The sequence below is a fragment of the Odontesthes bonariensis genome, chromosome 3 (assembly GCF_027942865.1).
Source record: "Odontesthes bonariensis isolate fOdoBon6 chromosome 3, fOdoBon6.hap1, whole genome shotgun sequence".
Taxonomy (NCBI): Eukaryota; Metazoa; Chordata; class Actinopteri; order Atheriniformes; family Atherinopsidae; genus Odontesthes; species Odontesthes bonariensis.
This window is the reverse complement of record NC_134508.1, coordinates 18,663,479-18,680,192: the sequence shown is the minus strand read 5'-3', so window position 1 is coordinate 18,680,192 and position 16,714 is coordinate 18,663,479. Positions and strand designations below refer to the sequence as shown.

General features: G+C 39.9%; 1 protein-coding gene across 1 annotated transcript in view; it reads right to left on the bottom strand.

Annotated features, from left to right (window-relative positions):
- Positions 1 to 11,690, bottom strand: part of mapkapk2a (MAPK activated protein kinase 2a) — a 36,796-nt gene extending 25,106 nt beyond the window's left edge. Inside the window, exon 1 of the mRNA XM_075460725.1 lies at positions 10,754 to 11,690. Coding sequence (XP_075316840.1) covers positions 10,754 to 10,993 — 240 coding nt within the window. The 5' untranslated portion in view covers positions 10,994 to 11,690. The remainder of the gene's footprint in view (positions 1 to 10,753) is intronic.
- Positions 11,691 to 16,714: the final 5,024 nt, after the last annotated feature.

Here is a 16,714-nt window from a genome sequence, read left to right as displayed (position 1 = left end):
GAAATTACATAATGTCCCTTTAACAGCACTCACATAAAAAACCCTGTACATGTACATCAAAGAGGTCACAAAGATGTCATCAAAAAGTTACTTAACTATGCTTAACTCAACAACAACAACAAACAGTGTTGGCATGACAACCCATCAGTTTCAACTCAAAATAATATAAATTCAGTTGATAATGGAAAATTGAATGCTCTGCCCCATACCATTTTATTAGATTGTCAGATTGAAGCTGTAAACAGAGCGTAATGGGTTGATAATTCTGATGTTAGGTCAGAGGGAGGCTGCAGTGAGAGGTGCTCCCGCCTCTCAGGCTCCAACACAGAGATCTCATCTCTGGACTGGGAGATGCATCCAGAGGACAGAATGTGTCCTCTGGATGAGAAGCAGAAGAATTTTCCACCTAATTGACACTTCCATGTTTCAAAGTTAAAACACGAACCCTGACAGCACAAGCAGAACAATACAGACTTATTAAATTATGATTCAACTAATTTCAAAAGGTCAAAAAGTAACTAAAATAAAGTGTGCATGCTGGAACTTGAAAAAAGACAAACTAATCCTAAAGGACTTCTCTCCACAGAGTTCACACTGCCCTTTTGGTACTTGTGTATATGCACATAAGAACAACCCCCTGCCACCTCTGTTGGTGTTTGTGTGACTGTGTAGTCACCCCATCTGCCGCTTGCCCTTTTAAGTTAAACAGTGAAGCTTACGGAGAGGGAGGGATACTGGGGGAGACAGATGGGCACATAATAAACACAAAGACCCTGGAGCACAGGGTGGGACAAAAAACAAAAACAAAATCAAAACCCAGGGTTGAAAAATATCACACCGAGAGTGACAGGCCAGTGAAATTCTGAGGGTAACTGAGATTTCAGAGAGGTGATAGGTTAAGGTTGGCTCAATGGGGAAAGCTTCTTAATCTGACCAAAGGGGGTTAGACAACAAGCCAACAGAAGGAGGGTCCTTTAGTGCATTTGGTTTGCTTGTTGTGTACTCACTTAAGCGGTTACGTGTTTTGTCCAATAGGATATTATCTGATTAAAGACATCTGCTCGGCCCCACAAAACCATCACATATCTTTGCCAGCGACTGTAGAAATCGTGTGTATATGCATGCGTGTAGTGCTTAAACTAATGCTGCACGTGTCTTCTCAACCCGCCCGATGCTCAACATTTGATCCCATATGAAAATTTCTTGGTTCGGTGCTCACTGTGAACCCCTTTTTTTGAGAAGTCTCTTTGTGTTGACATACTTGTTGACAAAAATGAAGTCTGTTTAAGTTATTATGTGAGAGTTAACATAAGGAAACACCATACAGACAAAAACAAGCACTTTGGTTTTCAATTGTCACATTAAAACAAGGTAGAAATTTGTTTCATTAAAACAAAACAAAGCTTTCTAAAATCAGTGCTCCACAGTTTGAAGATACTGTGTCAAAACAAGTATGCTGACAGCCCCCCTCTGAAGAAACATGCATAAGTTGCTATTTCCTAATAGGAAAGGAAGTAAGGCACAAAAAACGTCTGTATGACACAGATGTACTGTGCTGTGCAAATGTAGCCCATCGCTCTTTTAGCCGTTTCACTTCCCGATAAGAGACTAGAACAGCCTCATGGAATCAAAGTTGGTGGAGTTGTCTACGGATGAATAACCAAGATAAACAATAATTAACATGCACCTTATTCTATAGAAATGCAACAGAAATTGAAGGCATTTGATACAATTTTGACTTAAACTCCCGGCAGCCCCAAACTTCGAGCTGTCTTCTTATAACTCTCCACAACAACAGAAAAATGATGTGACCCTTCAGTTGGTAGTGTGCGTGTGTACATGGATCACACAGAAAATTACAACCACTCATCTAATAATAAGCAGCTTCTCCTCGTGCCACCAAAAGAGCTCTGCCCAGTCAGGGCGTGGACAAAGAACAACTGAGGATGTCCTGAGTGTCTGGTACTGGGAGATTACCATTACACCATTTGGGCTCCATGGAGTGTGGGGTGGGGTCTCGCTTTCCATGCAAAAAATGTTAAGGTAGGGAGAAAGCTTCCAAGTAGAGTAACTGAGAATGCCAGAAGGCCGGTTTATCGAGCACAAACTTGCAACGTAAAAGATGAGCAGAATTACTCACTTTCCCTTTCAGTGGTTTTATTGTTGTGTGCTCACACGGCATGAATAAAAAATATGACCATCCTCCCCTGTGATCATCCATTCATTAGGCTATCTCTTACATGGTGGACACTCAATCGATCGCACATGGCAAGCAAGCGCTTTGCATCGCTACCTGCTGAAAGGTGCAGCACCCATTTCAGGCACCTGAAAAATGTGGAACATTCCTTTGTAGGATTGTTAGCAGAAAGTACAGCATGCGTCATGGGAGCCAATTCTTTTATGTAACAATAATGTAATAATCAGTCTCTTCGAGACTTGATTCTGATTGAGTCTGATGTTTTCCAAGCATGTTTGCAATAAAACCAAAGGGAAGATTGTAAAAAAACAAAAACAGGCTGAAATAACACAGGTTTCATTTGTATTAAACCTGTGTTGTTTGATTATGACTTGAGGGTTACGTCTGACAACAGAAGGAGTCATCACCGGGCTCTTACACTCCAAGCAGGCAAATGGCTGTCGGATCTGGAAACCAGTCTATCTTGTTTTTGTTTTTTTTGTTAATTCACACACCGTTGGCTCTATCAAACCGTAGAGGGACGTCACGGCTTTTTTTAGCCGACTTGTCATGTTAAATGGCCATCAGTCAGGTTGGGCAGTGAGAGAGATTAGTCTGATTGGCTGTTAAGCACAGTGAGTGAACAATCTGTTACATTAATATGATTTTGACTGTTATTTTTTAATTGCATTAGCCTCAAATGTTTAATCAAAGCACACATGTGCTCAACAGTCCAGTTTAAACTGAAAAGCAGGTTTTCAAGTCTATACATATTAAAATCAGTCAATAACTGAGCTCTGAGTGCTGAACAGTGGATGTGTCTGTACAAACTGGAATTAACACATTTTTCAGAAAAGAAGTGACATTATTCCATTGAAACTGCTACAAGCTACAAGCCTGGCTGACGCGTCCACATCTCGATGTGATGGTGGTCTGGGAACTAGGTCAAAAGGAAGGTCGAGATGACTGGACAAAACTGCAAGTTCATGCTAAAAATCACAGGGTTGGTTGAATCTATAATCATTGTTCAGATTGCAAAATCCACACTATTTCAGGCATAAAAAACAAACAAACAAACAAAAAAAAACACTGAATTGAGCGCAGTTTAAACTTAATAGGGAGTGATTTATTGCTTAATATTAACCCTAACCCCTTTTTCAAATTGATAAATGCTGCGTTATTTAAATGACCCCCTAAACAACACAACACAGCAAAGCTAATAAAACAAAGACAAGGACGCTTCGTTCCACATGTTAGCTGCTGCTCGCAGGTGCTAGTAGTTCATTTACTTTCAAGCATCAAATACAAATGTACAGACTTTTTAAAAAAAAAAAAACAAAGTTAAGGGAAGTTGATTTTTTTTTTTTTTTTTTTTTACATTGCTTGTTTACAGCTCACGCTCCAGGTCCTGTTTTGAACTGGCTACCTGCCTCCCCCCGCATTTCTTGTGTTTAATAACTGCTCTTTATTCTTCTGCTTTAGTCAAAATCAGCAGAAATGCTCCTTTTCTTTTGTTGTAACCATAACTATCAGTTTTAAGACATTATTTGCTTACTTGTTTGCTTTTCTACCAATCAGTAAATACGGCTTCTAGTTAGCAAAGTCTTTTAACTACCATTCATAAAAGAGACAAATCTCACATGCTGAATGAACTCTGGAAGTGGAGAAAAAAAAAAAAAAAAAAAAAAAAAAAAACACTTCCCTTTACTATTAACACCATTCAGTACTATTCAACCACACTGGTTCCCTTTCAGCAACTGATCACAAGACTCAATCAGGAAATAACATACACGACGGACAGATGAAGAGCGCACACATTCAATTCTGCATTAACTTCAATTGTGCACATTGAGAGCTCATTGATTATGCACTCCCGGATATCTATAAAGAAGGGCTATACAAGTATGACTGCTACTCCAGCTTATAAAGGACTCTGTCAGCTATAAGCTAACTGATTCTTTGTCCATCTATCAAAGCACAAAACCACATCCTTCCAAATACACTTCCTCCAACAGAAAGAGAAACTCGAGGACCTCGTGTGTGGGTAGCTCCTACAAAGAAAAAAATGAGCCACTGACAGAATCATTGCCATTCGCGCTGAAACCTTTATACAAAGGAAAAGAGAAGAGAAATAAAACAATATGTCGTATAAAAAAAAACAACAGGTTAGTCTCACTTCCTCATATATGACCTGCAAAGCTGTGGCTACTAGCCAAGTAACAAGTCCACTTTGTCCGAGATAAGCTTCATAATATCACACAAAGTCAAACTTATGGGGTTATGCAACAATTTAACTACTCGGCTCTCCTTGGCCAGACCTTCAAAAATGGCTGTCTTAACACCTTTAGCACGACACGATTGTGTCACAATGTCACGTTACATTCAAAATAGAACAATATATAGCTTGGTAAAAATAAATAAATAAAGCTGTAGTGCCAAATAAAACATGAAGTTGCCAAATTCACTTTATGGCTAATCATTTGGTCTATAAAACATAAAGAGGGAGCACAATTCACATCACATCGTGAGCTAAAAGCCACTCCAGCTGATGGAACAGCACATGAAAACGCTTTACATTATCACATGCTCCATCAGAACATTTGCAAGGGTGCAATTGTAAGTATGGCTGGGATGGCCATCGACAAGTCAGAAAGACCACGCTGCTGTGGCGAAAACCTGATGTTCCGTGACACATAAGTGATTAACACATTTACTGCTGAAAGCTGGGACTTTCCACTCTTGCTCAAGCAGGTAATCAGCAGCATAGTGGCAACAATAGTAGACAATTAATGAGCAATGAAAAGACTAAACAGAGGTGGAGAAATCATTCAGAGGGGACCAACAGAATATTTCTTTCTTTCTTCCTCTTCTTGTGACTGAAGCATGGACAGAGGTCTTCCCCTGTATCCCTGCTAACGTTTAACCACATTCAACACAGTGAATTCAGATGGATTTATGGTGTGGGTGTGCTGGCTGTCATCGAAAAGACACTACCTATAAAGCACCTTCTTATCAAAAACAGATCGCTTCTGCTTTAAATCAACTAATAGGAAAGTTTTGTTGTTTACACATTATATACAAAGAAAAAAAATCCCACTTAAACTGCCCGTTATTTCTGGTTCCTCTTTTCAGAACTAATCTTTGACAGATTTCACTAAAATATTGGGTTTCATATCTGTAACAATTTTTGCCAAACAACTACCTGCGGTTAAAGTATTTAGCAATTCCTTCTATGATTTCATCACCTCGATGATGCATGTCGCTGAACTCTTTTAAATCAGTCTTCTAAAGAAACACCGGTCGGGGGCAAGAATCTATGTGCGTCTCTTGTGTGTATGTGTAAATAAGAGAGCTGAGAGTTAACCGCACCCTCTTCCACAGTATTAACGTAGGTGGGAACAATCAAAACTGCCCGGCTTGTCATCTATCAGCGTTAGCCAAATCAGCAGCTGGTTGCCCTTTCGTTTTGCCCTCACTTTGAGCTAGCATTGAATTTTTCAAAAAGATTCAAACAAGCATTTGGACCTTCCTGTGACATAACAAGTCAACGATGATCACTATCACTTTCCAACATCTATAAGGGAAAGATATGAAAGAGGGAACGTTCTGTACTTCATGTACCGCCATCGCTGTGGCCCGACATTTACGGGGATAACTCGTTTGCTGACTTGACCAAAAGATACTTTCAACACGAGACACTTGTGAAGTGAACGCAACGACACCTAGACGCAAAGACTACACTGATGACCTGCATCGGGTCTGTCAGCTGTATGCTGGAGGCCAAGAATACACGTATCAGTCTAGAGAAGAGGCCGAAAGGGCAATAAAATTCATTACATCCAAACACAGTGTAAAGAGCTGCCTGTCTCTAAGCTTCATTATTCAAATAAAGGAGTTTAGGTGAATCAGACTCTCAGAAATGACAGTATTAACGCAGCTCGCAGGGAAAGATGCGTTGGCCAAGTGTGAACATGACTCGATGACGTGATGATCAAAAGGATTACTCTTCCACTCAGTGGACAAAGGGACATTATGGGTTAATACAAAAAAAACAAAAACAGAATTAAACCACCATAAAAAGTTGACCTTGTACATTGCTGAGGTCGTGTCCTAATGTAATGAAACCATCAATATTCTAGTGTTCACCACATAATAAGACTACAAGGATATAACCCAAATCAAAAATTCAGGTTTTAAAGCTGGAAAAATCCTGCTGTGTTTTGACATCCAGTAGCCCTTCAAATGAATGAATATACCTGAACTTTATTAAGGACTTTTCCTGTGCATATATTATACCAACGAGGCCAAAATAGCTATATAAACACGTAACTATTTTAGGACATAGTGTGGTTTACTGTAACGTGTTTTTTAGAGCAGGCCAGTGTCGTCACTGTAAGGCGACACCTGTGGTCCTTCACACTTTAAGAGCGTCGCTGTGACAGGACACCTAAAGGTCAGGCCGATCAACACGGGACACTTCCCTTTGTCACAGACATAACCCACAATGTAAAGGCTATTGATTCTGTGAGTCCGGCTACGTGAAGCACAACACATTACAGGGTTGTTAAATATTAATCTTTACCGACACAGGTTGTTGCAGTGATCGTATATCTTTATTATCACAGACGCGAGACACTCAGTTTTCTTAACCAGGTCAAAGGATAAATGTGTTTACCAGATCCAATCATTAAATCCAAGAGCCCAACTAACAAAAAGTTTACATCACTCAGCTGTATGGTTAGTTCAAGATAGAACTAAAAATGTTTAACAAGGAAATGTAATTCAGTTAGCAGATTTCTTTTCCTGGAGTCTTTTCACATAAGTCGTTCAAGCTGGGACTGATACGCTTTCATTAGGCATCGGTGTCATGTGTGAAAGTACAGAAGTACAGAGGCGGAATGGGGGAGGAGGCTCCCACCTATGAGGGGTTGAGCTCACTATCTGGCATTTGTGAAGTACCAAAGAGAACAGCGGCAGGTTAACAAGGACGTCTTTTTTTTTTCCTTTTCCTGAAAAGCTGCAACCAGTTTGTGAAAAGAGCTCATCATAAACCTAAAGAATACAACAGATGACTCATTCAACAAACATCAGGAAAGGGAGCAACAAGGACATTGGCTAATTCCGAAAAGATGACAAGAAATTAAGCTACAGTCTGACTAACATTACAGTCAAGCTTGTCACATGCCTGCATTAAGTTACAACATGTTTGAATAGTTGTAGACCCACTATTGAAAGCTTCTGAGAGAAGTACACAGGAGCTTTTACACCCAGTATATTCACACGATGTCAGACAAAAACGAGACTCTTAAAATACACAGTGTGACTGAATTTGTGCTAAATTAAAGTTTTCACAGTCGGACTAAGACACCCGTATAATACGGTTGTCTAACTTGTAATGCATGTATACGTTCCACTGGATTCAAACCGGCCTATGCACGCTTCACATTATCCAGTGTTGACTCAAAATCAACAAAAAAAAAAAAAAGCCAGGAACAACTGAGAGTAACCTATGGGTTAGCATGAATTTCATTGGTTTAAAAAAACGTGTATAGCATATACTTCTAAAATGTTCAGTTTTAAATAATCCAAAGTTTAGTTGCCACCAACTGGATAATATCATTTTCAATCTCGATCTGAACCACAATATAGAATTTGATTGGCCCGTCAATGTGTATGCGTCACAATGTACCTTTTAACTATATTCATATGTTTTTGCGGTTCAATTCTTATTCAGGTTAAAAATCATTACATAAGCAACAGAATGCCTTCATAACTCCTGTCTCAGTCCAATTAATGTCCTGAACAGGTGCCAGGCTGCTGCACTCGCTCTAAAGACTGCAGTTAAGTATGTTGTACTTGGTAAAATTATCTTCCATTTTTCTCCATATCTATATTTGGAGCAAGCATGCAGCATGAGCTCTTCCCTCTCTCTGTCTGCAGTGGGAACAGGCAGTCTGAAGTTGCTGGGTTTTTTTCCCAAGGTGCCATCTTTAGAAGAAGTCATCCAAAAGAACTCAAACGTGGCAACAGAAGCATTCAAATAGCAACAGTGTAACTCAACAAGTCTCGCTTCCGCGCATATAGATTAGATGTATTTGTGCATATAGAACGGAGGAACATGTAGCTCGGGTGTGTGGTCCATCAGCCCAACACAGAAAGAGGGGCTGAATACGTGCACGGCACACAGCTCTACAGTAAAACAAGACATTACTGTTTCGGACAGAACAAGGATTAATAAATATTTATTAACCTCAACAGTTTGGGAGGTACACGCTCAGTGTCGCCCTCACCCCGGCTTTCACGCTTCCCACCGGGTCCACTGGGTGTTTTGCAGTAATAAATGGGCATATTTTTTGATGTGACGACCAGACGCACTGGCTGCTGTCAGAAATCCGCCTTTCTGGCATCAACAATGCTGCCATGGTTAAAGTCACTGATATCAGACAGTTCTCCTCATTCTGATGTTTGATATCAACATTGACAAAAGCTCCTGATCTGTAGCTGTAACTGATTTCATGCACTACTGATGGAATAACATCATGACCATACAGAAAGCACAGGTATTTGTAATAATAAACAACTTTGTGATTGTACCCCAAGACTTTGTTCATCTTCATTTAAATAAACTTGATCGCATCTGATAGAGATGTGAATATTATCATGCCAGTAAACTGAACAAACGTCATTAGACTGGAGCTCCGATCTGGATGTCATAAGCAATATTTATCTACAATTGTAACAAAGAGTCTGATTTGGGAACCACAGCATCAGACACTGCAGCGCCTACAAGGCGTCAGAGAGACATGCTCTGCAGTGGGTCATCAGCTGCACCATCTTAGCCTAGCTGTCATCTCTTAAAACCGCCTACAACAACCCTGCACACACTAGCCACCACACTTTCACTGTCCTTCCCTCTGGACTGCGCTGCATGCTCATCAATTCCCATACTGCCAGACTGAGGAACAGTTTGTTTTTTTACCCCAGAGGGAAAGAAAACATCCTGAGCCAATCTGTTGGGATAACAACAGTTCCTTTTAAAGAGTATAAGTGCAGAGTCGGCTTAAGTCATGTAAAGCTGCTAACCTCGGGCTTGATTCAGCCATATTTGCATTTAAATTGCATACTATATAAAGCAAATGTTTCACACTTCACCGTTAACTGACAACAAAAAATGACAACTACATAGACAAGCCATTCAAACAATATGAAACCCAAACAACAAACAATCCATTGTTTTTCTCATCAATCTTTTTCTACTTTGCATTAAATGTTATTTGAATTTTTCATCTATTTTTTTTCTCCTACATGCACATTGACAAATGTATGTAAGCTCATTTAAAATATCTCTACAAGGTTTAGCAGCACTGAAACAATGCTTCACGGACATAAAACTTCAAACAGGTTTGAACTGGAGACTTCTCAATGCATAAAATTGTGTCCCAATAATGTGTTTTTTGCTTGACCCAGTACACAGGATTTTCCCACAAAGTGATTCACCTAGAAAGTTATTTGAACCGCATGGCGTGATCTCTGCCATAAACCAGAAGAACTACATCTGTCCTCAGAAGCCTACAAGGAGTACACGCGTCAGTCAACTGCACGTGGGTATCTGTCAAGGAGTTTGTCCTTTACAAATTATTTATAAGTACAGAAAGTGATCTCAGTAGAAATATTTCTTGATACAGTACTGCTACTTTGTAGCCAACCCCAGGCTTTTTCTCATTTTCAAATTGCACAAGAGAAAGGATACTCTAATCCTCGAGCCCGAGACAGCTGAAACCATCTATTCTTCTGTTCTATCAGAGAAAAAAGGTGGGAGCGGATCACGTGGTGCATAACCCAAAAATCATTTTAGCCAATTGAGAATGACCATCAACTACATCACAGAGATTATCCAGCAGCACGCTGTTTTCACAGAAACACAACGCTGCTGAGAAAGGACGCAGTGGTTCACAGTAAAGATGGTGGAGTACCTGTTATAAAAGAAAAAAAACTTGACATGGGGTTACTATTATTAAGACATGGAGCTTCGGTTGCTACGGTTTCAGTTTCAGTCAGAATAAACCAAATGACAAAAATCTCATTATGCTTTGGTGGGAGTAATGTTGGCAAAGATGGGTAAACGTAATCAGGGGCGATGACTACCATCAACATTACAATTACGGGGTAACTACACTACCAGTCACATATGAGTAGGTGTGTCCAAACATTCAACTCCCACCTTGTGCTTAAATAGAAACCGCAAGAACAGTCTTAACATCCTGACAAAGGTGAACATGTACATTTCTAAAAGCTTGAGGTCTTCCATTATCTGTTTTTTTTTTTGTTTGTTTGTTTGCTTGTTTTCACTAAAACAATGGGTGAAAAGATAACCACTGGAGGAAAATACCATATTTCAGCTTTTAACAATATCAATACGTGTGACTTTGAGGTATATTTTCTGAAATCACCACCATCCTTATACTCGCCGATTCAGTTATTTAAAATACATGGGTCTGTTTATTTAATCAGTATTTGTGCTGTGTTGAAACAACTTCAGAAGCATACAATTGGAAATTGTTGTGAGCTGTAACTTACCTTCAGCGCATATTTATCACCAGTCTTCTTTTGGAAGATCTCGAGCACTTTGCCATTGATGCCCAGACCCAACACCTGGCTCGTCACCTTGTAGTCGTCTGTTATGGCGTTTTTCTTGATCTGTAAGTTGGGTCTTGCGTGAAAGGGAACAAACTGGCCCGTGGGATTCTGCTGCCCGCCCGGGTTCTGCTGACCCGTCGGGTTTGGGAAAAGTGGTTGGTTCTGAGCGTTGGACAGCATATTTAGAGTCTAGGCTGAGAGATGAACAGCCGCCACCTCTCAACAAAACCGCTCTGCCGCTTCCCTTTGAACAGAAACCGAGTCTTCCTGAGTTAGCTGGCCTTTGACAATCTGTACACTCCGAGCAGCTAGGCCTGGGCACTAGCCGGCAGTAGTTCTGACGTTACAGGTTAACAAAGTCACTCGGTTAGCCGATAAATGCTAAATTAGCTGGTTGTTAGCATGCTAGCTCGAGCCTATTCTATGATCTATGATTCTCGGCTAACAATTGAGCTAAATGCTAGCATATCCATCCCCGGTGGTGTCCGCCTTCCACCGGTTCCTCAAAGAACGCTTCAGGAACTTTTCTAAAACATCCTCTAAGTTGGCTACAGCGCCGGGTTTCACTGTTGATAATGTGAAACCACACAAACGTTTAAGGAAAAAAAAAAAAAAAAAAAAAAACGACAAAAAACACTCAACGAAACACAGACAACAGAAGAAAAGTCTGTTAGCACCAGCACGCCACTTCACTTTCCAGTGGACAGACACCCAGCAGGTTTTACTCCTGACGTCATGGCTGGGGTTTTTTTCTGCGCTTAAAGGAGAAGTGCGACAGAGGAAGCGTCTAAATTTATATAACAACAGACTGGTTCGTGTGCCACAAACTTCAGGGCACAACTTAGAGGCGAAATAACCGCCAGTTAGTAAAAAAAAAAAAAAAAAAGTTTAACACTTGTTTCTGTTTATTTTATGCGGTGTAAATGAAGGGCCATAAACCGGTCGACCTACAAGCGTTTGAAGGAAGTGACCCTCTCGTTACATTTTGATAGTCTATCAGAGAGGGGGGGGGGGGGACAAAAATAGACCCACTAATGTGTGACCAGAGTCCTACAGGTTACTTCAAGGTTAGGGTGTTTCTGTTTTTCAGCCTGTTGTTCCGAATTTGAGTTAAATCAACATTTATTCTCAATTTACTTGATTCTTAAGGCGACCCATTTGGCCGATAGGCCTCCATGATAAGCCTTCAATCAGACCAGTGGGGGGGACAAAATGTCGAATGTCTTTTGGTGTGTATATGTCTGCTCTTTGCCTATTCTAAACCTATGTCAGTCGGTGTAAATGTCATTAATAATTTCAGTTTCTCGTTTGCATGTTTTAACATGGACAAAAAACAAAGAAAAAACTTACCAACATTCTAAACAGGGGGCTGTAAAATAGCTTGCCAATAAAAGGGTGCATCCCACTTTACCATCCACATGTTCAGATTATTCTCAATGTTCCTATCTCAACACTGAATTGATGAAAATTTTTGTAGATTTTCAAAGACGATAAATAATTTGCATATTTAAACAAAACGTTTCAGGTGAATTTGCAACAATAATAAAACAAATCATGTCAATGTAAGTAATAAACTTGGAAAGTTTAGAGATATCTGTTGTTTGAAAACTTTACTTCGTTAGTACGTAAGTTAAGACATTGGTCAAGCTGAACACAAATATCGCCTTAAAAGGATTGTAAAAGCTAAAAGGCTGTCAGTCTGCCATTTGAATTGCACCTGCAGCAGGGCTGTGACCAGGATTTTAGAAATACTTGGGTTATCCAAGCGCCCTTATCAGCTGGTGATGGGAATTCCAGCTCTTTTTAGAGGCAGACCGGCTGACTCAGCTCGCAGGGAGCCCCCGCAGTGCTCGTCATTTAGTCTCACCTTTCAATCAAATTTCCCAAAGGTTTTTCATTTCTTAATGGATACTTGTACATGTATATCCCTTTGTGCGAACACTAAACCTTGTGATTTTATAGAATACTGTTATTTTGTTTTGATAAAACAGCATGCATAGCCTCGCATGGCATATGTGCGGCGTTCTGTAGACTCCCAGCTATCTCCCAACTGTATGATCCCTCTTTTTTTACCACAGTGACTGTTCCCATGCAAGCACGTATACACAGCATACAGTCCGTACATGGATTTCCAGTGGCTGACATATTACACTGGCATTCCAGCTTTTATTAATTATGAAAAAATAAATAAATGGTTTGAACCCCATCGTTCAAACCATTATTCGAATTTACCCTCAACTTATGGGAACTGGTTGGAAACGTGGAAAAGCTGTGGTTGGGAGAGGCTGAATATTTGCATACGTTTTTTCAGCTTTTCTTCATTAAAACCTAAATAGTAATGAAATCCAGGCATTGTCATTCGCTCATACAATGTAAGTCACGGCTAGGTTGCATCATTTTCAACTTTCCCTCAAAATACAAAGGCTCACACATAGCTTTGGCCTTTTACAAAATATTTGAATGAAACAATGGCAACAAGTATCTGTACAAGGGATGCTATAGGCCTACTGCATTGTCTAACTTTTAAAATTAAACTGTAGGCTGATGACAATTTTCAAGGGCACTGTGCAGTGTCAACTGAATATTAGCACGACGTGTAAGCTGTGTGTGACTATAGGTCAGGTAGGATTGAAAACACAGCTGATAGAACTGGACTACAGTTTATCAGTTAATTCATCAAAAGTCCCAGGAGTCACAGTAAAAAAGTTTAAGTGTTATTTGTCATTTCTTGTAATCCTGCTCAAATATTTTGATTGTTAAACAAGTTGCATGGCCCCAGTGGCTGTAGGCTAGCTGGATCTTAACTGCAGCACCCCCTTTTTACCACTAGGTGGCAGTTCAGTCTTAATTTTTAGTACATAAACATGCTTAGACGATAATAAAGAGTCTGCAACTGTGGATGAATTGTGTTGGTCACACAGAGTGCTACATAATAAAGACAAAAAAAAAGAAGCTTTAAAGTGGGTCACTGCGTTATCACTGACCATTTGTCTGAGATAAGATTACCCACCTGGAACACACTCAAAACTACTTTAGTCTTAATCAAAAATGATGGTGCGACCGTGCTTTGAAATGGCACTTAGGCACCATTTGTTGATTAAACTTTATTGCCATGATGGTGCAAAGTATTCACAAGTGAAATGCTTCAGTATGCCGGTCGATAACACATGTTTGTAGGTCAAGCTGTGTTCAGATTCTTATCAAAATTTGAAAAATGTCGGGAACTTCACTTCTAAACAGTGCTTTGGTTTGTTTGGCTGTCTTATAAACAGTGCACTCAACTGAGCCTCGCTCACTGGTGTACCTGAAGACATCTAGATCCCACTGACTTTCCAGGAGGAGTTGAGCAGTTAATAATTAAAAAAAAGGGCCAATAATTAAAAAGGATGCCTTTATATGAATGAGAAAATGTTTGTAAAATTCCTGTAATCAGGATAATGTGTAATTCAGTATATTGATAGAATGGAGAGGTGACGACCGAACTCGCGCACTTTGGTCTTATCCTTGTAATTCTTTTCAACTGCAGGAGCTTGCTCCGTTCACTTGACCGAGGTTTTTAAAAGGTCGCCAATTAAGAAAGACTACCAACGGAATGTTTTCAGTGTGTGAGTCTGAGCTTTTGCAGGTTTATCTATAGAAGTGCCACATTATTAGAAACTTTAAACGGCCAGAGCTTCTTGCAGATTATAGCTCTCAAAGTGTCAAAGAGACACTTGAAGTTAGGATCCAAAAATGGCCAATCCTAAAATTCTCCCCTTGCCGTTCAACACCGTCGGTGCTCAGCCCAGTTTGATTTGGAGATTTAGCCAAGCACCTCCAAACATCAGAGGACATATAACACCGGGTGAAGAGGGCCTTCTATGACGGGTAAAATGTTCTTGAGGTGTGAAATGGGCGAGGTGCACCTTGCAAAGTCTTTAAAAATCTAAGGTAGGGTTGCTGTGACGACTGCCGAAGAGATACTGAATTAAAAGTATTAATGAATTACTGGATTTTCTGTCCTTGTGAATACTGAGCTTCTTGTAGTCCAACAATGTTATTCATGAGGTATACTGCATCTTGACACAACCTCATGGCTACGTGCAGCTATGTCACGAGTTATACGATCTCACGTGATGCAACACTTGTAACCCAGCAAGTAATCCTTGCCTTTAAATTAATGTCTTCATGCAGCCTGTCTATAGATTTAAAGATGACTGAACTGATTTGATGTGAAGTGCACATTTCATCAAATAACAGAGCTTAGAATAAAGCACATCTTCTCCAACCCTCAGAGAAACAAATTGCCAGTACAAAGTGGTCCGTGTACTTTTGCATTGGTCACATTTCACTCATATTATCCACAGTTATGTAAGAGAAGCATATCACATGTCCTCACAGAGCCCAGACATCCACGCAGAACATACCTTTTAAATCACCTACACAAAACTTTTGCTCACACACACAGACATAGGTTACACCTAGACAGAGGTATGAAGTATATGAGAGATGGGTGTAAAATTGCAAAAAAAAAAAAAAACATTGTTAAGCTTCTTCCCAAAGCACTTTGTCCAACACGATCATCACAGTGTCACAGGACCACACATTCTTCTCTTTGTTCTCTGTCAACCTTCTCATATCCCACCAACTACACGAATGCAAAAAAATAGTACATACATGCGGACATCTTAAAAGAGAACTATGAAACATCTCAAGTTAAAAGAAAAAAGTTGAAGTTTTTTCAATTTGATGCAAGTAATGCGTTTAAAAAATATTTGTACAGGGTCAACAAAAAACTAATAAGATTCATTTGCAGGAGGTAAGTGGCATGGTGAAAGAAAAGATGGGGAGGGGATCATCACTCTGTGAAACACTCTGGGAAATTAGTTGAATAATTCAATGTTTTTTAATGGAAATAATCTTGTTAAAAGCTTCAGAGAATATAGAGGAATCTGTGTGCAAGGCTGGAAACTAAAACCGAAATGTTGTGACAACTGAAGTCTGAAATCACCCGCATGAGCTTCCGGAGCCATTCTGAAAAATCCACATATGCAGGGGAAAAAAATGAAACAGGATCTTTGATGAACCTAAGCTCTTGTAAGATGGGCTGAAGTGAAATGGAAAGCTTTGTCTGACGTTAAAAAATGTGATATTCGTTTTGAAAGTCGTGGATGTCGAGTCCTTCAAGTTGAAGGGGAGAGACCATTTGGCTCAAAATCCAGTTCCCATTCAGAACATGTGGAGCATTAAGAAGAGTGTGGATCTGCAGGAATTCTGTCGTATCCTTCAAGAACGGAAGCCATTTTGATTTCAAAACTGCTGCGGTTGCCCTTATAATTCGCCAACACTTACACAATGTTGCTAATAGAAGAAACGATGCTCTTTGTATTACTTTTAATGAAATAATCAGTCCTCATTCATTATTAAATTATCAATAAATTATATAAATTATTCTGTTTTTCTTTTATATTTTACACACTAATCAAACTAACTAACTTTTGTGGAAACTACTTTAGGCTGTAAACAAAGAGGATATCTGGCCTTTATGCGCCAACGTCCCAAAGTTTGTCTTGGTCTACAATGATGAGGAATGCCTGGCCTGTGCACAGATTGGCACAATTTGGCATGTTGACATTTTCCTCCTCTCCACTTCTTCCCAGAACGGTCCCCAGACACTGTCTTTTCCTTCATGGCACTTCTTTTAATATTCTTACTGGAAGAAATTCTCAGGGGCAATGAGGTCAATCTCCTGTTGCATTTCATTCTCCTCACCCTGCTCTTCATTAGTGTGTATAAGTCAGAGCTAGTTTGGAGCAGTTATTTCAGGCTGGCCAGAACCCCTCTTTCTCAGAATAATCCTCCGCTGCAGGGCTGAAACCCTAGCCGATTCTTGATATAGACCCACGGTCAGCACTGGCTCTG